The sequence below is a fragment of the Microtus ochrogaster genome, chromosome 10 (assembly GCF_000317375.1).
Source record: "Microtus ochrogaster isolate Prairie Vole_2 chromosome 10, MicOch1.0, whole genome shotgun sequence".
NCBI lineage: Eukaryota > Metazoa > Chordata > Mammalia > Rodentia > Cricetidae > Microtus > Microtus ochrogaster.
The window spans coordinates 43,888,193-43,909,538 of record NC_022016.1 but is presented as its reverse complement, the minus strand read 5'-3'; the positions used below and the strand labels follow the sequence as shown (position 1 = coordinate 43,909,538).

General features: G+C 55.3%; 1 protein-coding gene across 3 annotated transcripts in view; it reads left to right on the top strand.

The window, feature by feature from the left end:
• Positions 1–19,393, top strand: part of Atp13a2 (ATPase cation transporting 13A2) — a 20,226-nt gene extending 833 nt beyond the window's left edge. The window contains exons 2-29 of one of the 3 annotated variants that reach the window (XM_005352918.2): positions 4,471–4,565; positions 4,676–4,858; positions 5,901–5,959; positions 6,051–6,165; positions 6,400–6,479; positions 7,412–7,489; positions 7,638–7,707; positions 8,397–8,531; positions 8,619–8,685; positions 8,773–8,904; positions 11,930–12,085; positions 13,111–13,221; positions 13,302–13,348; positions 13,428–13,616; positions 14,240–14,446; positions 14,852–14,947; positions 15,033–15,192; positions 15,285–15,405; positions 15,527–15,651; positions 16,111–16,271; positions 16,386–16,502; positions 16,585–16,664; positions 17,205–17,357; positions 17,439–17,535; positions 18,142–18,365; positions 18,452–18,603; positions 18,843–18,938; positions 19,019–19,393. In XM_005352918.2, coding sequence (XP_005352975.1) covers positions 4,471–4,565; positions 4,676–4,858; positions 5,901–5,959; positions 6,051–6,165; positions 6,400–6,479; positions 7,412–7,489; positions 7,638–7,707; positions 8,397–8,531; positions 8,619–8,685; positions 8,773–8,904; positions 11,930–12,085; positions 13,111–13,221; positions 13,302–13,348; positions 13,428–13,616; positions 14,240–14,446; positions 14,852–14,947; positions 15,033–15,192; positions 15,285–15,405; positions 15,527–15,651; positions 16,111–16,271; positions 16,386–16,502; positions 16,585–16,664; positions 17,205–17,357; positions 17,439–17,535; positions 18,142–18,365; positions 18,452–18,603; positions 18,843–18,938; positions 19,019–19,068 — 3,356 coding nt within the window. In that variant the 3' untranslated portion in view covers positions 19,069–19,393. Of the gene's footprint in view, positions 1–4,470; positions 4,566–4,675; positions 4,859–5,900; positions 5,960–6,050; positions 6,166–6,399; positions 6,480–7,411; positions 7,490–7,637; positions 7,708–8,396; positions 8,532–8,618; positions 8,686–8,772; positions 8,905–11,929; positions 12,086–13,110; positions 13,222–13,301; positions 13,349–13,427; positions 13,617–14,239; positions 14,447–14,851; positions 14,948–15,032; positions 15,193–15,284; positions 15,406–15,526; positions 15,652–16,110; positions 16,272–16,385; positions 16,503–16,584; positions 16,665–17,204; positions 17,358–17,438; positions 17,536–18,141; positions 18,366–18,451; positions 18,604–18,768; positions 18,939–19,018 lie in introns of all 3 variants that reach the window. The other 2 variants (XM_013348403.2, XM_013348404.2) reach the window with 2 other exon arrangements.
• The last annotated feature ends 1,953 nt before the right edge of the window (positions 19,394–21,346 follow it).

Sequence of the window (21,346 nt, the reverse complement as noted above, 5' to 3'; positions counted from 1 at the left end):
TCTCCAGATTCCAGACGCTAGCCAAAGACCTCCCAGGTGCACACCCTCCCAGCCTGATGGAGGCTAGGAGCTCCTAGCCATGGGGGGGGGGGGGGGCTACCAGAAGTAGATGCTGGTGCCCTGGGTCACTGGCAGATTCGCAGCAGGAAGCTGAGTCTTCCGCAGGAAATAAGAGGTTCCCAGATGGCTTTGACTCTGGCCCCTCTGCCCTACAGTGTGGGTGTGACTTTGTATATGCTGTCTGGCCGTCTCTCTTGGGCTGCCTAAACTTGGGCTTTGTGCTTTGGTGCTGGGTGTCAAGCCCAGGCTTGTGCTCCACTCTTGAACTAAATTGCAATCTTTGGGTCTTATTTTATTTTTTTATCCTTCAGAGATTTATTTTTAAAAATTTTAATAGTGTGGGGGAGGAGTGGTTACAGAAGGTTGTGAGCAGACCATACTCTTAACTGCTGAGCCACCTCTCCAGCCCCTTTTTTGAGATTGGGGTCTCACGTAGCCCAGACTGGCCTTAGAGGTGAAACATAGTCAAGGGTGACCTTGAACTCCTGATCCTGCTGCCTCCACCTGCCTCTCCAGTGCTGGGATTACAATCATGGGCTACTAAATGTAGCTCTTGTTTTAAATATTTTATAAATTTTACTATTATCCAGTGTATATGTTCACCCACATGTGCTACAGTCCTTGTGCCCTGCTAGGGGACTTTTCCGCCATGGATTCCAGGCCGTCAGGCTGCCTTTACCTGCTGAACCTTCGCCACCACTGCCCCTCCCCCATTTTAAATGAGACTCCTAATCTATGCTTTTCCTGCCGCAGCTGGCAGTGAGGGTGAATTAAAGGCCCTGTTCGTCACAGCCAGTCATTCCTGCGTCCTCACTTGAGGCCATGTGATTCTTTTTTTTTTTTTCATGATAAAGTCAGTTGATTCTAAGCCTGAATCTCAACAGCTCTGTTCCTCGGTTTCCCCATCTTTGAGGGGAGCATTTCAACAGTCCCTCCCCCAGAGGGCTGAGGTGAACTGAGATGTTGCCACTGCTGCCAGGAGGCCCTCGGGCTGCCTTGGCTGATAAGGCAGCCGCAGAAGGACAGTTTAGAGAACATACAGCCTGCGCAAGCCAGCTTGAGGCTGCCTGACTGGTGAGCTCTGGGACACCTTACAGGTGAGCTGTGCCTGAGCCTGGCCAAGTGCTTTGAAGCTGTCCTGTGTTCCTGCCAGACAGTGCACTGGGCGTGGCCCTTTCGGGCACTCTGGGGCTTTCCTCAGATGTGACTTCCTCCTTTGGCAAGTTGCTTTCCCTCCTTCCCGAGCATCCTTGTGAAATGGGGTGTGTGTGTGTGTGTGTGTGTGTGTGTGTGTGTGTGTGTGTGATAGACACTAGAAAGGAACCTTCCAGATTAGATCCTGGGGACCAATGGTAAGGGCTCTCTCTAAGGAAGAGGCTGGTGTGGGGGAGGGCGCTAGGGGACTAACCCACCTCCCTGCTCTGTAGTGCGTGGGCGGAGTCCATCCATCCATCCATCCATCCATTCTCTCAGTCTCTGAGTGCTGGCCGCAGCACTGTCTGCGCAGCAGTGTCTGCGTAGTCCAGAAACCAGTGAGGGAGGGTGATCGTGGGGACGGAGGAAGACAGGCCCATTTCTTCTCCTGACAAGCCCTTGGCAGAGGGCATGTGGGAGGCCCTGCACTTCCATTTGTGAACCGCATCAGAGGCCATCCCTCAGCACTCGGTGGATGGATTCGGGTCAGATGATCCACTCAGTGTTGGCTCTGTGACTTCTTTATCAGTCTGAGCCCCGTGCAGCTGGTGCCCCAAGGGCCTCAAGTCGCAGGAAGGAGCTGACATTCCTGGGCCAGGTTTCTGGCTTGGTGATGGGGGTCAAAGGAGACCACACCCTGGTGGGAAGCTTCCCACCTACACCAGCCTCCTGGTCTCCTCGCTCACCCTCTGTGGCCAGCTGCACAGTGCGTCTCTGCACACGCTATCACTTAGAGACTGGAAGCCCAGAGAGGCTGGGGCACCTGCTTTGTGAGTCACAGCTTGGCAGGGTGCAGTTGATAATAGAGATGGTAAATATGGCTTTTGGGCAGCGTGCCTCCATACACCTGTTTCCCAGCCGTCGCATAGAGATGAAAGTTGTGCCTGTTTGATGGTGTGTGGGGGAATAAGCAGGTGATTGTATCCTTGATAGGCCCCGTAGCCACTGTGGCCGAGGACCTGAAAGCCTCCTGCTGACCCTCCTGTCCTGAGTTCAGGTCCCCTCCGTGAGAGCCAGGCTGCTCCTTGGGGCCAAGGGACAGAAATGATGTTCTTCTTGGCTGGCTCCACCCTTATGCCAGGGTCTGTCTGTCCGTCCCAGAGGTCAGTCCCTTGCTGGAGCACACCGCATCGTCATCCATTGGTTTTCTGTGGAAGGTGGGAAGAGGGCCCACTGGCGAGCCTCTGGTGTAGCCGTTTTCTGGGTCCTCAGTTTAAAGAGGACTTAGGTGGCACGACACACATTGGTTCCTGGCTGTTGCTTGTTGGTGTGAAAGCCCAGGACTCAGGCCTCCTGACCCAACTGCATCGTCATCCATTGGTTTTCTGTGGAAGGTGGGAAGAGGGCCCACTGGCGAGCCTCTGGTGTAGCCGTTTTCTGGGTCCTCAGTTTAAAGAGGACTTAGGTGGCACGACACACATTGGTTCCTGGCTGTTGCTTGTTGGTGTGAAAGCCCAGGACTCAGGCCTCCTGACCCAACCAGCCTTTGTGCCCTGTCCCCATTCCTACGGTCCTGAGTGGGTATCCATCCAGGAGGATCAAGACCAGCTCTGGCACATGGGAAATGAACTCTTCCTTCAGCCCTGGTTGCCTTACCAAGATCTGTCTTTGTATGAGACCAATACATCCATTGTTTAATTATAAAAACAATTCCACTCTGAAGCCAGCCTGCCTGGGCAAGCCTCCTGGCGCTCCCAGGTTCTTGCTGTGTGATCTTGGGTGAGTTACTTCACCTCTCCCTTTCCTTTAAAATGGAGAAAGGAGGCCGGGAAGATGGCTCAGTAGATAAATGCTTGCTCTGTAGGCTTGAGGCTCATAGTTTGGATTCCCGCACCACCGTAAAAGCTGGACACAGTGGCACACAGCTGGAGGTGCCCTCTGGCCAGCCGGCCTAGACTAATTGAAGAGCTCTAAGTTCATCTCAGGGAGAGACCCTGTCTCAGATGAAGTCAGAGGAAGAATAATGGAGTAAGATTCCCAGTGTCAACTTCTCGAGAGAGAGAGAGAGAGAGAGAGAGTGAGAAAGAGTACAGCTGAGCATGTATGTGCACACACAACACACCTACACACAAATAATGAAAAATAGAATGGAGCTACACCTGCCAGAATTATTATATGATAGCCATGGGAAAATGGCTGGGAGCAGAGGCTCACACGTGATTAGCCACCAAGCCTCAAGCACAGGACGCCTGCCACCTGCCTCTGAACCACAAACCCAGCCTGATGGGTCAGAATTTTTTGTATTGTTTTGTTTGGTTTGGTTTGGGTTTTTTCGAGACAGGATTTCTCTCTGTAGCATTGGAGTTTGCCCTGGAACTCATTCTGTAAAGCTGCCTGCCTGGCCTTGAACTACTCACAGAGATCCTTCTGCCTCTGCCTGGGATTAAAGGCGTGTGCCACCTCCGCCCAGCCAGGTCAGGATTCTTTAAAGGTCTGGGAGAAACTGCAGAAGCCTCAGCCTACAGGGACCAAGCTGCCAAGAGACTATGGACACTGTGGCTATAGCTGTTGGGAGAGGAAAAGGTGGACTGGTTTGGGTAGAAACATATAGAAAGACTCCTGCCTTGCTGGGACCACAGCCTCGTAGGTAGGGAGGTAGACGGGAAGGAGGCTTCACCACAGCAGCCTGGTGCCAGTCCCTGTGTCTGACACAATCAGTGTGGACTTGATTCTATAGGGGCTCTGGACTCTAGGCCTGAGCTGGGCACAGGAATGAATGAGAACCCAGTCCCTGCCCACAGGTGCCAGTGCGGAAGGGAATGTGGGTGAAATGTCATGCCCGACCGAGCAGCAGCAGGACACAGGTGTGCAGGGTAACTACGTGCCTCTCTCCAGCTCTGACTGGACGCGCGAGGGAGCGAGACACTCTTAAGAACAAACGGGCCAGCCAGGCGGTGGGAGGCAGAGGCAGGCGGATCTCTGTGAGTTCAAGGCCAGCCTGGTCTACAGAGCTAGTTCCAGGACAGGCTCCAAAGCTACAGAGAAACCCTGTCTCGAAAAAAACAAAAAAACAAAAACAATGCACCAGTCCGTTCACAGGGTATAGAGGTACAAAGTGACCAGAAGGAAGGAAGGAAGGAAGGAAGTCCTGGGGGCGTGGCCTGGTGCTAGAGTGGCTCACCTAGCCCTGGGAGGGCCAGGTTCCATTGCCAGCACTGAAAACCAGGAAAAGCAAAGAGCCCTCACTTCTGTTACTTTTCTCCTTCCTGTCCACAGACAGCAGCCCGCTCGTGGGCAGCACGCCCCCCAGCTATGGGACCCTGATGACAGGGACATCAATCGATCCCCTCAGCTCCTCAGTTTCATCCGTGGTAGGTAGCGGTGGTGGAGGAGGGGTACTCCAGTCTCCCGCTGGTGTCCTGGCTTCTGTTCTACCCCCGCCTGCCCCCTGCTTCATCGGCCCTGTCGCCCCCATCCACAGAGGCTCAGCGGCTACTGTGGCAGTCCATGGAGGGCCATCGGCTATCACGCCGCCATCTGGATGCTGGCCGGGATCCCTTGGCTGGTATTCCGCTGGAAGCCCTTGTGGGGCGTGCGCCTGCGCCTGAGGCCGTGCAGCCTGGCCCACGCCGAAACACTCGTTATAGAAATAAGAGACAAAGAGGTGAGCGGGACCAAGAAAGGGTAGCGTGATGCTGGGGTGCCCGGCCCTGGGGGCGGGGAGGGGAGCAAGCCTTCATCTTCCTGTTTGCACCTCTGCACCCCATGTGGGCAGTGGACAGAGGCAACCCTGGTGTGGTTCACTGGGTTCCCTTATGATCCTGTAGCTTTTTTTTTTTCCCTTTAGAAAATAGCTTTGATAGTTTCCATAATCAATCCCACAAAAACAACACCTTACCTAGAGCTGGAGAAGGCTCTAAATGGGAGCTTTAGTCAGGGTTTTTCCTGCTGTGAAAATCACCATGACCCAAAAGCAAGGAGGACAAGGTTTATCTCCCTTCCTCTTCACATCACAGTCCACTATCAAAGGAAGCCAGGTCAGAGACTCAGGGGAGCCAGGGCCTGGAGCCCAAGCCCTGGGGGAACCCTGCTTGCTGGCTTGCTCAGCTCAGTCTGTTCTCTCGTACCATCAAGGACCACAGGCCCAGGGAGGCCCTTCCCCCATTGGGCTGGGCCCTCTCATGCAGTCACCAAGCCAGTCTCATGGGGGCATTTTTCCCAGCGGAGGTGCCCCCACCTCAAATGACTCTAGCTCATGTCAACTCGACAGAAAACTAACTGGAATAGTGAATAAGGGCAATTCCTGTTCAAGCACTAGGACCTGAGTTCAAATCTCTAGCCCTCGTGTAAAAAGCTGGGTATGGGGGCCCAAGTGATTTTTACCTTCATGTCAGGGGTGAGGGAGCAAAGACAGCAAGATCTCTGGGGCTTGCTGACCTCCAGGGTCCAGGAGTGACCCTGTCTCAAGGAAGTGAGACAGAAAGCAGCAGAGCAAGGTACCTGATAGCCTACTCTGGTGTCTGTGAGCACACAGGTGCACTGCCACGCACATGTATCTACGCCGCACTCGGATGCAGAAAGACCATTGGATGTGATGTGCTGTCTGTCTAAATGGAGAGCCCTGTGTCTTTGGCCTTCCACAAGGATTGCCCTGAAAGGGTCGGGGTGGGCTTTCTCGAGGCTGAAGTCACATCTCTGTGTTCCAGGGTAGCTCCAGGCAGCTCTTCACAGTCCAGGTGCAGACCGAGGCTCTTGGCGAGGGCAGGTGAGAATACAGGGGTCCCTCCCATCCCTTCCTGGGGAGGGGAGGTTTGGGCAATCCTTGGAGTCGCAGAGTAACTCCCAACCCTCCCCAGCCTGGAGCTGCCCCGACAGGCCCAGGCAGAAGATGGTCGAAGTCAGACAGCTGTGGGAGTGGTACCCGAGGACACATGGGAGGACACCACCCAGCTCCACGGGCAGAAAGAGGCAGTAAGTGGCCAGCTGGGCTTGACCTGGCCTTGCCCTTCTCTGGGCATCTGGATCACACTGTGTGGGCTCAGGGTTCTCTGTGTCCCTCTGGCTCTCTGTGGTCCCAAAGTTCTGGGATGCTATCAGACTCCCAAGTTCTCTCCCCCGTGATGCTGTCCCTGTACCCTCCCCACCTGCCTGTGGCTGCTCCTTGATGCTGGGCCACCTCCCACTGGCCTCTCCTCTCCCACCCAGAAACAGGTACTGCGCTATTACCTTCTCCAAGGCCAACGTTACGTCTGGATAGAGACCCAGCAAGCCTTCTGCCAAGTCAGGTAGAGGTCCCAGGGCATGATGGGGCTGGTCTAGCCTAGGCTACTCTTGTCTGCCCTGAAACCTTGGGCTGTTCACTAAGCCCATCTCAGCTGGGAGCTGCTTCCTGTAAATGGGGGGGGGGGGGGGGTGAGGGTACGTGTCATCTCATAGAGTCATTTTGGAGGGTCCACACCCCAGGCTCTGACTCCCATGGTGTGCTGAGGTTGAACCCTTAGAAGCGAGCTCTAGATAAGGTTGAGGAAGGCACTAATCTAGAAGGTGACCCCGGACATCCCTGGGGAAGTGACAGTGGAGGGTACCAGACCTTGTTACCACCAGGAATGCCAGGGATACCCTTGAGCAGTGTGGAGCACACACCTCAGGGGTGACGGACACGACCCTTCAGCTCCCAGCTAGGAAGGGTGTGAACTGCTCCTGGGGAGGTGGAGTCAGCCACACTTGGGTCTTTTTGCCCCGTACATCCTGTGCTCACACAGCCAGGACAATCCTTGGGTAAACTCAGGTGTTTGCAGGGGAAAACAGGCTCGACCAGCCTCTTTTGTAAGGTAGTGACAGGAACAGAACTCACTGGCATGTTCAGCATTACCGTCTCAGCCACCCACAGCCCGAGGAGGTGGCTGTGTCTACTGTCCCCGCTCTGCAGATGAGGAAACAGCACAGAAAGATTAAGTGACTTGCCTGAGGGTATCCTTGATGTCAATAATGGTTTTGTCACTGACCGTAGAATGCCCATCCCCATTGCTAGTCTTCCTCAGGGAAGTGGTTTGTGGTCCAGTCATAGGACTTCAAGGGTAAGCTGAGCTCTTCTCAGGGTTTAGGGTGACTGACAGGCCCTGACAGCCCTGGAGCCCCAACTTCTCAGCCTACAGAGGACGAGGTCCAGAGCTCAGGCCCTGTCACCCACACAGTGTCCCCTCCCCACCCTCACCAGCCTACTGGATCGTGGCCGCACCTGTGATGACATTCACCGTTCCCGCCCCGGCCTCAGCCTCCAGGACCAAGCCGTGAGGTGTGTGCTGCCCTGGCCCTGGGGCCCCACCTGTTCCCCCTTCCCACACTGCTGTCGTCCAGTTGGACCTTCTCAGGACCTTGGCTTCCTCTGTGGAAAGTGGGGTCGTCGACACCCTGGGACAGCTCGGTGGCTTCTCTTCTTACAGAAAGACTATTTACGGCCCCAATGTGATCGGTATTCCCGTCAAGTCCTACCTGCAGCTGCTGGTGGATGAGGTAAGGGGCCTGGGGTCCAGTTTATCCTTATCTGAGAAGGGGTCTGTGACAGACCGTCCCAGACTCTAGTCTGCTCAGCCTGAGAGCCCAGGTTGAGGCCGGGGAGGGTCGATGCAGAGTGAGGCCTGCAGAGGGCCATAGCTGAGCCACAGAGTCAAGCACAGACTCAGGCCAGGAGGCCAGCGTTAGAGCTGGTCCTGCCCCAGGGCCCAGTTCCAGTCTGTCGTCTTGCTTTCTGTCAGTCCTGTAAATAAGGGTAAAGACTATACAGTATGTCCTCCCAGGAGGAACCCCGGCCTCAGGACAGGACTGGGCACAGACACGGCCGCACATAGCCAAAAGGACCATCTCTACTTGGAAGTCATGCCCTGGCCTTCTACAAGCTGCAGCCTGATGCTCACGCGCTGTGTGGCTTTAGGCCACTGGCTTAACCCTCAGTGTCTGTCCCTGCTTCCGGTGGTGGCTCCACCTTGTGGATTGTCCTCGTCCTTACGTGGCACTTAGAAAGCCTAGCAGGGGTCTGCCAGGTCTGGGGACAAATGCCCGCGTCCTCCTCACCGCAGCTTGGGGAATGTCATAGGAACTGGGAGTGGGGCTCAGCAGGGGACTGGCTTAGCTCTGCTTGGGGCAGCCACCCAGCTGTCTGTGGGCTGCCTGGGGTGCAGTGTTTGTGTCTCTCTGCCCTCCAGGCACTGAACCCCTACTACGGATTCCAAGCCTTCAGCATCGCGCTTTGGTTGGCCGACCACTACTACTGGTATGCCCTCTGCATCTTCCTCATCTCGGCCATCTCCATCTGCCTGGCTCTGTACAAAACCAGAAAGGTGAGAGTGAGCGGCCCGGCAGGACCGAGCAGGGTAAACCCAAGGGGCTGCCGTGCACTTGACTCTGCCCATCCCTCTGTCCTACAGCAAAGTGTGACTCTGAGGGACATGGTCAGGCTGTCTGTGCGGGTGCAGGTGTGCCGGCCTGGAGGAGGTGAGGAGCGGGCAGGAGGGAGGCTGGGCCTAGGGGGCAGCAGGGAAGCTGGGCAGCTGACCCTTACTGAACCCTGTCTTCCCACAGAGGAGGAGTGGGTGGACTCCAGCGAGCTGGTGCCCGGAGACTGCCTGGTGCTGCCCCAGGAAGGCGGCGTGATGCCATGCGATGCCGCTCTGGTGGCGGGCGAGTGTGTGGTCAATGAGAGCTCCTTGACTGGTGAGTCCAGCTTCCCCAGGCCCAGAGCCCTTCCCTCCCATCCAGCCCTCTGTCTCACCAGCCTTAGATGGATATTTCTTTTTCTTTCAAGTAACAGTCCTGGCTTCAGCACTTCCTAACCAAATGCCTTTAAACACTCAGTGCCTCAGTTTCCCTACCTGACAAACGTGGTTGTCAGTCACTTTGGGATAGGGTGTGCGTAAACTCTCTGTGTCAGCATCTGCTAGATGGCTGAGACTCTAAACCCTGCAGGAGAGTGTGGCACATGAGCCAGGGTCCCTGCTTGTGTCCCGTGTCCCTTCCGCATGCTCACACCACCACCGCAGTACCTTCAGCTGTGTACACTGGCTCGTGATCCTGTTTAGTCGTTTTTTTCATTTTTCGAGACAGGCTTTCTCGATAGCTTTGGAGCCTGTCCTGAACTAGCTCTTGTTGACAAGGCTGGCCTTGAACTCACAGAGATCCGCCTCCCTCTGCCTGCTGAGTGCAGGGATTAAAGGCGTGCACCGCCACCACCCAGTGATCCTGTTCAGTTCTGTTCCACGTGTCCTGGGTGATTGTTCACATGTGTGTAGCCCTCCGCACGCTGCCTAGGAAGGATGGTGACTGATCTGCCCTGAGATGCCAGCCAGTGCAGATGGCACTGCCAAGAGCAGCCTTACCTGTGCCTCTCTCAGTATCTATGAGATTCATGCAAGAGCCTGTCACAGGGGTTCACACTGTCATCCCAGCACTCAAGAGGTTGAGGCAGGAGGATGGCTAGGTCCAGACCAGCCTGAGTTAAAAGTATGAGAGTGGATGGTTGTTTCCAAGAAAAGCTCTGGCCTAAGGTTGCCTGTCGTTCCTGTTTTTGTTGATGGTATATGGTGCCAACTGTTGAGTCCAGGACCTTAGTTTGCCCTGTATCTTAATCTTAGTTACTTTTGGTTTTGTTTCGTTCTTTTTTTGTTTTGTTTTGGCTTAGTTTTTGCTTTTTGAGATGGGGTTTCTTTGTGTGGCATTGGCTGCCCTAGTACTCTCTCTGTAGACCAGGCTGGCCTTGAACTTAGAGATCTCTATCTGCCTCTGCCTCCCAAGTGTTGGGATTTAGGGTTTCTGCTCCTTCCTTCACCTTATTCTTTTAGCTATGTCTCTAGCATTGTGACAAAACACCATGACCAAGCCAATAGAACCTTGCTGAAGGAAAAAGTGTGCAATTGAGCGTATGGTTCCAGAGGGTCGGAGTCTATCAGAGTCTGTGGAGATGGAACAAAGGCATGGCGGCAGGAACACGAGTGCTTTTTGTTTTGTTTTTGCGAAGATTTATTTATTATGTGTACAGTGTTCTGCCTGCATGCATGCACACCAGAAGAGGGCACCAGATCTCATTACAGATGGGGGGGGAGGGAGAGAACACGTGCACTGGCAAGGGCTGGAGGCTTTTGAAGCCTCAAAGCATACCTCCAGTGACTCGCCTCCTCCAGCAACGCCACACCCCAAGCTAATGGAGGTCATTCTCATTCCAAACACCACCACGCTGTAGACTACCCTTGAGCTACACTCCCTCTCCTTTATTATACTTAGTTTTCTTTCTTTTTTTTTCGAGACAGGGTTTCTCTGTGGCTTTGGAGCCTGTCCTGGAACTAGCTCTGTAGACCAGGCTGGTCTCGAATATACTTAGTTTTCAAGTCAGAGCATCACCAACTTGCCCAGGCTGGCTTTGAATTCACTCTGTAGTCCCAGCAGGCTTAAAATTTGTAATCCTCTGAAAAGCTAGTGTTACAGCACTGCACCCCCAGGTCCAGCTTTGGGCTTCGTCTGTATAATAAACTAATGAAAGCAAAAAAGCAAACACAGTTGTAATCCCAGCACTCGGGGTACAGAAGCAGGGTCACCCCAAGTTAGAGTCCAGCCAGAGCTACACAGTGAGACTCCATCTCAAAACAATGACAACAACTACAAAATCCTCAACAAACTAACAAAAAAGCAAAAGATGCCATGCCTTTAATTCCAGCACTGGGGAAGCAGAGGCAGGCAGATCTCTGTGAGTTTGAGCCCAGCCTGGTCTACAGGGCGAGTTCTAGGACAGCTCGGGCTACACAGAGAAACCCTGTCTCAAAAATAAACAAAGAGCAGAAGGACTAGGCACGGTGGCACACACCAGTGACCCCAGCACTTGGGAAGTTGAAGTAGGGAGATCAGGAGTTTAAAGTCATTGACTACATAGTAAGTTTGAGGCTAGCCTGGGCTACATGAGAACCTGTATTTAAAAAAAAAAAAGTCTGGCCCTCAATGGACTATCCCACACCTGCCTCATCTTAGGGACACAGTGAGCCTGGGCTGCTCTTGAGTTGCCCTAGAAATATGCCTGCTGTAGATACCGATAATTCTGTCCTCACAGGAGCTCAACAATGGAGTCTCCTTTGCCAGGCAGCCTGCCCAGAGCTTTGTAGAGGTGACAGACACCCCCATCCAAATATCCTTAGTAGTTATATGTGATACTGGGTGTGACGGTGCTTACCTTTAATGCCAGCACTCAGGAAGCAGAGGCAGGTGGATCTTTCTGAGTTTGAGGCCAGCCTGGTCTATGTGGGGAGACCTTGTCTCAAATCAAAACAACACAAAAAGTAAGCTGTGGCCAGCTGTGGTGGCTCACCCAGTAATTCCCAGGACTCATAAAAGCTGAGTCAGGAAGATCACAAGTTTGAGGCCAGCCTCATTATAATAGCAAGATCTCTCTAAAATCCACAAAAATATTTGGTAAACTAACTCCACACAGTCTTCCCAAACCCTGCCTCCCAACTTGCATACATGTTGGCACTGGCTGGCCCAGCTCTCCAAAGCAGCCTCCCGATAACTGACTGCCTTCCCTCGGGATCGCCTCATGCCTCACGGTCCCAAGTCCTCCTGTCTGGCCTGCTTCCCTCTTGTTCCCCACCCAGTTAGAGTTAAGTGTGGCTTCTGAGGAGCTGCAGGCAGCTCTTCCCGCTGTCGGCTTCAGTGGGAGGGAGGGCCCCTAATGGACTTCACACCATGTCCCCCCCAGGGGAAAGCATCCCAGTGCTGAAGACAGCCCTGCCAGAGGGGCCCAAGCCCTACTGCCCAGAGACCCATCGGCGGCACACACTCTTCTGTGGGACCCTCATTCTGCAGGCCCGGGCCTACCTGGGACCCCGTGTCCTAGCAGTGGTGACCCGGACAGGTACATATCTGGAGGTGGGGAGGAGTGCTAAGCCCAGCACACAGAGGAGCAGTGACACAGGACAGGACAGGACCTGGAGCCCTGGGCCCCACCACCACCTCTGCCACTGTGATTCTGACTAGTTCACCCAGTCGGGCGTTTTGTCCCATCTTTGTCTTTAATTCTTAATTTTACATGTGTGGGTGTTTTGCTGTATGTTTGTCTGTACATATGCATGCCTGGTGCCTGCAGAGGCCAGAAGAGGGCATTGGACCCCCTGGAACTGAAGTTATAGATGGCTGTGAGCTGCCATGTGGGTGCTAGGAAATGAACTTGGGTCCTTTGGAAGATCAGCAAGTGCTCTTAACCACTGAGCCATCTCTCCAGCCCTTAGTCCTTAACAGAAGTTGGGACAGACTATAAGCAAGCTTTGCGGTGTCTGTAGGAGACAGCAGGGGTCCTCCTGTGGGAGGGGAAGGGACTTGGTCCTCTCAGCACTGCTGGAATGAAACCACCCCCTTGAGAGGCTGTCCACTAATGCCACTTTTAAAATCCCTATGGGGACCCAGCACTGGAATGGCAGAGGCCCGTGGATCTCTGTGAGTTTGAGGCCAACCTGGTCTGCTAAGCAATTTCCAGGCCAGCAGAGGCTAAATGGTGAAACCCTGCCTAAAATAAACTCTTGTGGAGGCTGCGAACTTAAAATCCTGTGGCCAGTGGGGAGGTGGAGGCTGAAGAATCAGAAGTTGGGGTCTAGCCTGGGCAAGTTAGAGAGACCCTCAGTCAGAATAAAAGTAAAAAGAGGGCTGCAGGAAAATAAAAAGGTATGCAGATCACTGGCCTCGTGGATGAGGGTTCAGTTCCCAGAACCACAGGAAGAAAATAATAATTAAACAAAAAACTGTGGGGGCTGGGCAAGCCTTGTGAGTTGTCATCTGTGACCCCTATCCAGATGATGGCTGGCCCTGTGACTGTCACTACCCAGGATGCTGGTGGTGTGGGAGGAGCTTGCCCTGACCCCTCTCCCTCCCTTGACTTGCCCCCAGGGTTCTGCACAGCCAAAGGGGGCCTGGTGAGCTCCATCCTCCACCCGAGGCCCATCAGCTTCAAGTTCTACAAACACAGCATGAAGTTTGTGGCCGCGCTCTCTGTCCTGGGTGAGTGGGCTGCATACCTCACTCTGCTGACAGCCTCAGCCTAGGACTGGAATCCCGCTTACCCCTTGCTGTCTCCCCAGCTCTGCTTGGCACGGTCTACAGCATCTTCATCCTCTACCGCAACCGGGTAAGCCAGGGGCCGGGTGGAGCTGTCCGCGTGCAGGGCCCAGCCAGCCGGGCTCTGTGTTCACAGTGCCTCCTGACAGGTGCCCGTGAACGAAATCGTGATCCGCGCTCTGGACTTGGTGACGGTGGTGGTACCACCTGCCCTGCCAGCCGCCATGACCGTGTGCACACTCTATGCCCAGAGTCGGCTGCGCACACAGGGCATCTTCTGCATCCACCCGCTGCGCATCAACTTGGGGGGCAAACTGCGGCTTGTGTGCTTTGACAAGGTGGGGCCCTGGCTGGCAAGATCTGGGGAACTGGGCGCTCCCGCAGACAGCCTGGTGAACCTAAACCTGATTCACACATGGGAGCATTTAGGGACCTCCCTCCACAACCATCTCATTCCATCTCATGCCTGGCAGATCAAATGCCTGAAATCATAATTTTTTAATTGTTTAAGAACCATTTTGGCCCTGCTGTGCTGTGCAAGTACACAGCCCTGGAGGTCAGTAGGGACCAGCACAGAGGCACTGTTGTGTGTGTTGTGTCCTCAGCAAGTGAGTCCACCGGCAGCACGCGGTGCACAGTGGGTATCAGGGGAGCCCAGAGCCACCATGATGGGGCATGACCGGTTTCTCCCTCTGAGCACTCCCGTGGCGAGGGTGGGCAGATAGGATGGGAGGAACAAGCGCATGGACACTGAGCAGTGGTGATCACAGGAAAGGACCAGGGGGCAGCGGGTGTTGACCCACCAGGGCCATGACCTGAGGGGAGGGACAATGGTCAGACTCCATAGGGGTATAGAGCAGGGACACAGGGTCTGGTTCCTATGGGACTCGCCCGGCTGGGGTGTGGGGACCAGCTCAGCAAGTGCTGACTCACCCGAGCACTCGGCATTGTCCCCCTGCAGACAGGCACCCTCACGGAGGACGGCTTGGACGTAATGGGGGTGGTGCCCCTAAAGGGACAGATGTTGCTACCACTGGTCCCAGAGCCCCGCCACCTGCCCCTGGGGCCCCTTCTCCGAGCACTGGCCACCTGCCATGCCCTCAGCCAGCTACGTGACACCCCAGTGGGCGACCCTATGGATCTCAAGATGGTGGAGTCTACAGGCTGGGTGAGGAGGCCAAGCAGGCCAGATCCCTGCCGCAGGATAGTGGGGCCTGAGGAATGCTATCTCGAACTCCCTAGTGGTCTCTGTCACACCTGCGTCACTATTGGGCCTGGGAGAACCTTGTGTGCTTGCTATGTCCTGGCACCCCACTGCGTCCACCTTTTCTTGCTTACTATTGCCCTAGCATAAACTTGAAACCTGCTTCACGGAGATTTTACTAACTCTCAAGATCTCCCAGCAGCGTACCGGTAGGACAGCCAGAGTGTAGAGTGGAGCCTGCACAGCTCCAAAGGCCATGTTAACTTTTCCCCCCACCAGTCATGAAGTACACCCTCAGTCTAGTCCTGCTGTGCCCCGCCCCTCGTCAAAGCCCTGGTTCCCAACCTCCTCTGTTTGCTCCCTAACCAGGTCCTGGAGGAGGGTCCGGCTGCAGGCTCAGCACCTGGGACCCAGGTCTTGGCAGTAATGAGACCCCCACCCGGGGGACCCCAGCACCAGGGAACGGTAAGCTGCAGGGTGAGGTGAGTGAGGCTTGGGGCCTCAGGAGTGAGCCCTACAGCCAGCCCCTCAGCTCTTCCCCCACCCACAGGAAGAGCCCCTGGAGCCCATCAGCGTCCTCTGCCGCTTCCCCTTCTCGTCTGCCCTGCAGCGTATGGACGTGGTAGTGGCCTGGCCAGGGGCCACCCAGCCTGAGGCCTATGTCAAAGGTTCCCCAGAGCTTGTGGCCAGCCTCTGCAGCCCTGAGACAGGTGAAAGGGGGCAGGCCCAGCATCCACTGTGGGGGTGGGTTCCAGCCTCTGATGGCCCCCCTGTGCCCTGATAGCACTCCCTATCCCCACAGTACCCAGTGACTTTACCCAGGTGCTGCAGAGCTACACAGCTGCTGGCTACCGAGTTGTGGCCCTGGCTGGCAAGCCACTGCCCATTGCACCCAACCTTGAGGCCGCTCAGCAGCTGACAAGGTGAATCCATCCCTGGGCTGTGTGGAGGGAGGTGCTAAGCCCAGACAAGTGCCCCATCCAGACACTGGGAGGGGGCATTGATTCCTGCCTGACCTCTGACCCAGAGCTGCTAACCCTGTAGGGACACTGTGGAGCAGGAGCTGAGCCTCCTGGGGCTGCTGGTCATGCGGAACCTGCTGAAGCCACAGACGACCCCAGTTATACAGACTCTGAGGAAGACAGGCATCCGTACCATTATGGTGACAGGTATTATGGCCTAGGGGACCTGTCCTGGGCAAAAAAAGAAGTTTCCCAGCATCCCCTGCTGCAGCATCTTTTCATAGTATCCATCACATGTCATTGTCACCCATGTTTGACAGATGAGGACAAATGAGTTCCTAAAAGCCAGGTGGGGTGTCAACCTGGGTTATAGCCCAGCCTGTCACCTGTTGGATCACCAGGAGGTCACCACTCTGGGTGTCAGGCTAGAAGGCTGTGACAACCTCACAAAGCAAGTAGGATTCCCATTGGAGTAACAGGGTCTTGGCTTACGGTCTGTCTCACACAGCCCAGTCATGCAGTAGCTCCTCTGACTGACACTGAAGGAACAGGTCTGGGGACGTGGCCAGATTGACCAGCCCAGCCATAGTCGACAGGTCCACCCGTAAGGATCAGGATGACAAGGCCCCTGGACAGTTTGACTCTGACCGTGCCTCATACTCCTAGGGGACAACCTGCAGACAGCAGTCACTGTGGCCCGAGGCTGTGGCATGGTGGGCACCCAGGAGCACCTGGTTATCATCCATGCCACCCACCCTGAGCAGGGCCAGCCTGCCTCCCTTGAGTTCCTGCCACCCGAGTTTTCTGCAGTCATGAACGGGGCTAAGGTGAGGCAGACTACCAACCCTGGCTGCACCGTACCCAGCGAGCCCATTCCATGGCACCTGACTGGGCCCAGCTTTCTGAGGAAGGAAAGCCTTACTGAGTTTCCTGATCCCTAGGACCCCGGCCAGGCCACAGGCTATCCCGTGGAGCTGGAACCCCAATCTCGTCACTTGGCCCTCAGCGGGCCCACTTTTGCTGTCCTTCAGAAGCACTTCCCCAAGCTGCTGCCCAAGGTAGAACTGCCCAGGGAGGGGCTCTGTGCTGCCCGCCTCTGCACTCCAGGCGATTCTTCAGTCCTTCCGTCTCGCACCCCAGGTCCTGGTGCAGGCCACCGTCTTTGCACGCATGGCCCCGGAGCAGAAGACGGAGCTCGTGTGTGAGCTGCAGAAGCTTCAGTGAGTACCATGTGGTGGTGTGCCAAAGGGTCAGTGGGTGTGAGCGCATCCATTTGTCTGTCCCGGTCCCCTCCTCGGGCATTAGCAACCCTTCACCTTCCAGAAGCATCCAGGAGCCAGGCATGCTGGCATTGGCTGTAATCCCAGCGCTTGGAAAGTAGAGGCAGGAGGATTGCTACTAGTTCAAGGCCAGTGTGGAATATGTAGGGAGACTGTCTCAAGCAAGTAAAAACACCAGGGCTGACGTAGTTTAGTGAGTTCCAGACCAGCCAGGGTACCCCGCAAGGCCCTGTCTCAATAATAAACTAGTAAATAGTACCTAGGTTGGGCTAGAAGTGTGGTAGAGTGCCCACCTGGCATTTAAGAGACCCTGGGATCTATCCCAAGCATGGTAAAAAAAACCCAGAGGTACCCAAGCAGGCTCCTCTGCCATGCCAAAAATAATTACATCTGTTTACCAAACACCAGTTGGTTACTAGGCTGGACTCCCCGGGGCGTGGAGTAGTTCCACCGGCTCATCTGCTCACCTCTTTCTGTCAGGTACTGTGTGGGCATGTGCGGGGACGGAGCCAATGACTGTGGGGCCCTGAAGGCAGCTGACGTGGGCATCTCGTTATCCCAAGCAGAGGCTTCAGTGGTCTCTCCCTTCACCTCCAGCATGGCCAGTATCGAGTGTGTGCCCACTGTCATCAGGTAAGGCAGGCAGGGCTGTGGATGAAGGTGAGGCGGGGCCTGCCAGCAGCCTGAGCCTCCATGTCTGTCTTTGCCTCCTAGGGAGGGCCGCTGTTCTCTGGACACTTCGTTCAGCGTCTTCAAGTACATGGCGCTGTACAGCCTGACCCAGTTCATCTCAGTCCTGATTCTCTACACAGTGAGCAAGCGTCAGCAGAGCCCCAGACCCCAGGCCTGCACTCCCCCCGTGTCAGGGAGAAGTCAGGGCGGTGTGGCTGTCTTTGCCTGCCATGGCTTAGGCAGTGTAGCTCATGCAGTTGAAAACCACTGGACGTGGGTCCCTGAAAGTGGAACCACTGGTGTATGGTAGTAGCTGTCTCTAAGCCCTGAAGCTCCCAGTCTGCAGGGGAGAATAAGGCAGAGCCCAGGCAGGAGTGACACAGAGCCAAAACCCACCCCTCCCCTGCTCAGAACATGCCCTGTATGCCCCCCCATTGACTACACAATGGGCCAGATCCAGGTCACCTCACTTTCTCTGGAGCAGAGACAGTGTGGCCCCACAGGGCAGCCCCTCTGCTCCACCAGGCTGGGGTTTTGCTGTATGTAAAAATTCCACAGAACTTTAGACCCCAATGTCTAAAGGGGGCAGGACAGCTTGTATATCAGACTGGGCCGTAGATCGTTGGGAGCATCTTGGCCTGAGGTCCACCAGTATCAGATAAGGATGCTAGGTCAGACGGTGGGCAAGAAGGATGGGACACCCTGGGGCTCGTCCTCAGCGTCTCTGCCCTCTTGCCTGCCATAGGTCAACACCAACCTGGGAGACCTACAGTTCTTGGCCATCGATCTTGTCATCACCACCACGATTGCTGTGCTCATGAGCCGCACAGGCCCTGCCCTGACGTTAGTGCGAGCACGGCCACCGGGGGCGCTGCTGAGCGTGCCTGTCCTTGGCAGTTTGCTGTTGCAGGTGGCCTTGGTGGCTGGCATCCAGCTGGGGGGCTACTTTTTGGTCGTAACCCAGCCTTGGTAAGGAGCAAAATCTCTTGCAGCAGCGCGGCCCCTACCTCTGACACCCCTCCCGCTTAACTTAACCCCACCACCCTGGTCCCTAGGTTCGTGCCTCTGAACAGAACGGTGCCCGCACCCGAAAACCTGCCCAACTACGAGAACACAGTGGTCTTCTCTTTATCTAGCTTCCAGTACCTCATCCTGGCTGCAGCCGTGTCAAAGGGGGCACCCTTCCGCCAGCCGCTCTACACCAACGGTGCTGCCGCGTGGTGGGGTGGGGGCGTTGGGTTGAGGGGTGGTAGCTGGAATGCAGAAGGGACCCTGAGTAGAGTGTGCATTTGTGTGTGATTGTGTGCGTGCGTGTGTGCGTGCATGCGTCCCAGGGCGCAGCGCCATTGCTGACAGACTCCCCCACCCCCAGTGCCCTTCCTGGTGGCCCTGGCGCTCTTGGGCTCTGTCCTGGTGGGCCTCATCCTGGTCCCCGGCCTCCTGCAGGGGCCACTAGGACTGAGGAACATTGCGGACAGCTCCTTCAAGTTGCTGCTGCTGGGCCTGGTCGCCTTCAACTTTGTGGGAGCCTTCCTGCTGGAGGTAGGGCCCACACGGATGGATGCTAGAGAGGGATGTGGAGGTCCAGCTGTCTCTCCACACCATTCCCTTGCCCTCTGCAGAGCGTGCTGGACCAGTGCCTCCCGGCCTGCCTGCGGTGGTTCCGGCCTAAACAGGCCTCCAAGAAGCAGTTCAAGCGGTTAGAACGGGAATTGGCTGAACAGCCCTGGCCCACACTGCCCATCAGCTCTGTGAGGTAGTGAAGGCCTGGAGGGCATGCTGGACACTGGATCCCCCTGCCCCTGAGCTGAAACTGGACCCATTATCACCTCCCACAGCTCCCGAGTTGGCTGTTGTCACATTCCTGCCCAGACACTGCCTGGGGAAGTGTTCATTGTTGCCCCCACTTTAGACCACGCTGTGTAGAGATAGCAGTCACCAACTCCAGCTAGAGGCTGCTGTCAGTGTAGCAAATAAAGTGATTTTCCTGCCTTGGCTACACTGGTCTTTGATCTGGGCACTGTGGTATGTCCCACTGTCCAAGTCCCATGCTCACCGTTCTGGTCACACTGGACACCTGAGTGTCCGTCTCATCTGACAGTCGGCTTCCCGGGATAGGTGGGATACGCGTTTCATACGGTTTAGCCTCTTATTCGTGCCATCTTGTGCCCCACAACTGCAGGGTCCAACCCCATTTTATAGATGGTGATAGATAAACTGAGGCTTGAGGTCACAGTAGTGGTCACAACTGGGCCTGACTTCAAGTTCACTATTTCTCACCCTCCTACCCCTACAGAAGAGAGGAGCCACAGGCTTGCCTCAAGTTGGGGCCTATCTTCTCTGCCTGCCACTCCCACATCCTCGCATGTGTTTGTGATCTGGTTCCTCAGATAAAGCCAGGCTCTAAGCCCAGGTCTCCCAGCCAGAACCACAAGCCCTATCCCCTGGGAAGGGCGGATGCATCTGACCTCACCCCACCAGTGGGCTGCTGGCCAGGCTGCTCCGCTCTGGAAATGCAAGTTGGCTTGACTCATGGGCAGGAAGACAGGAAAGAAGGGCTGGTTCCTCTTCCTAAACCTCCTCCAGCCTTGTTACTAGGAACCTGGTGCCATCCTCAGGCCGCACACAGCTCATGGAGTGTTGGGTCAGGCAGCGGTGAAAAGGTCAAGCATACACTGGCACCTGGATGTGGCTGGACAGAGGGCTGTGACAGTGGACAGAGCCAGGGTCTTGGTGTTCTTTGGCTGTGAAGAGACACCGTGACCATGGCAAATCGGGGCTGGCTTACAGGTTCAGAGATGTAGTCCATTATGACCGGAAGCAGGCAGGCAGACATGGTGCTGGAGGAGGAGCTGAGAGTTCGGTATCTGGATGGCAGGCAGCAGGAAGAGCACCTCTGGGCCTGGTTTGAGCTTCGGAAACCTCAAAGCCCTTGCTCAGTGACTCTAACAAGGTCACACCTCCTTATACTGCCACTCCCTTTGGGCCTATGGGGACCATTTTCATTCGAACCACTGCAGTCAGGATGGCAAGGTTGGATAGTTTACTGACGCTCCATGGATCTACTGGGCAGGCAAATGCCAGGCCTAAGGGCCAAGCAGAGGAAGGATGAAGCCAGCCTCACCCGTATCCTCAGGGCCAGGGGAAGAGAGGAGCAGCCACAGATCCTGGCCAGAACTTTGGAGTAGCTTGCCTGTGGGGCCTCTGTTTCCCCTTTTGTCAAGTATAGCGGCAGCATTTCTGCCAGAGGGGTTCCCTTCCTACCCAAGTGGGATTAAGCCTGACAGTAAGGGACAGCTGGCCAACCACAGGGTTCACCGGTTTGTGGGTGACAAAAGTCCCTGCTACCCTGCAATAGACACACAGAGCAAGGCAATGCAGTTCACTCAGACCAGGTTAGACCAGGTACAAGAAATACACAGCACAGACTTAGTCCCGTGGAAGCTGAACTTGAACTCCCAAGATAAGAATTAGTGCCAGAAAAATGTCTCAATAGTTGGGATCCCCGGCTCTCTTCCAGATAGGACCTAGGTTCAATTCCCAGCACCCATATGGTTGCTCACCACTGTCTGTAACTCCAGTTACAGGGAATCTGGCGTCCTCACAGACATACATGCAGATAAAACACCAATGAACATAAAATTTTTAAAAAATCTTCAAAAAAACTCAGTGTCGGAAATGGGACACTAAAAGCAGAGAGAGACTAAGGGAAGAATGTTGGGGCTCCCCTGAACTGAGGCCAACTCCTGGGGTCAAATCAGCGTTGGGGAGCTGTGAAATTGGACTTGTGCATTTGTTGAATTTGATCTGCTCCAAGGTCATGCCTGTCGTGCCAGGAGGAAAGGAAGGAGAGAGATGGAAGGGCAAAGAGAAGAAAGGAGAGAGAGGGCAGGAAGCAAGTCAGACTTTGTTTCCAGCCCAGTGACCTCTGGACTCCGGGTGGAGGGACT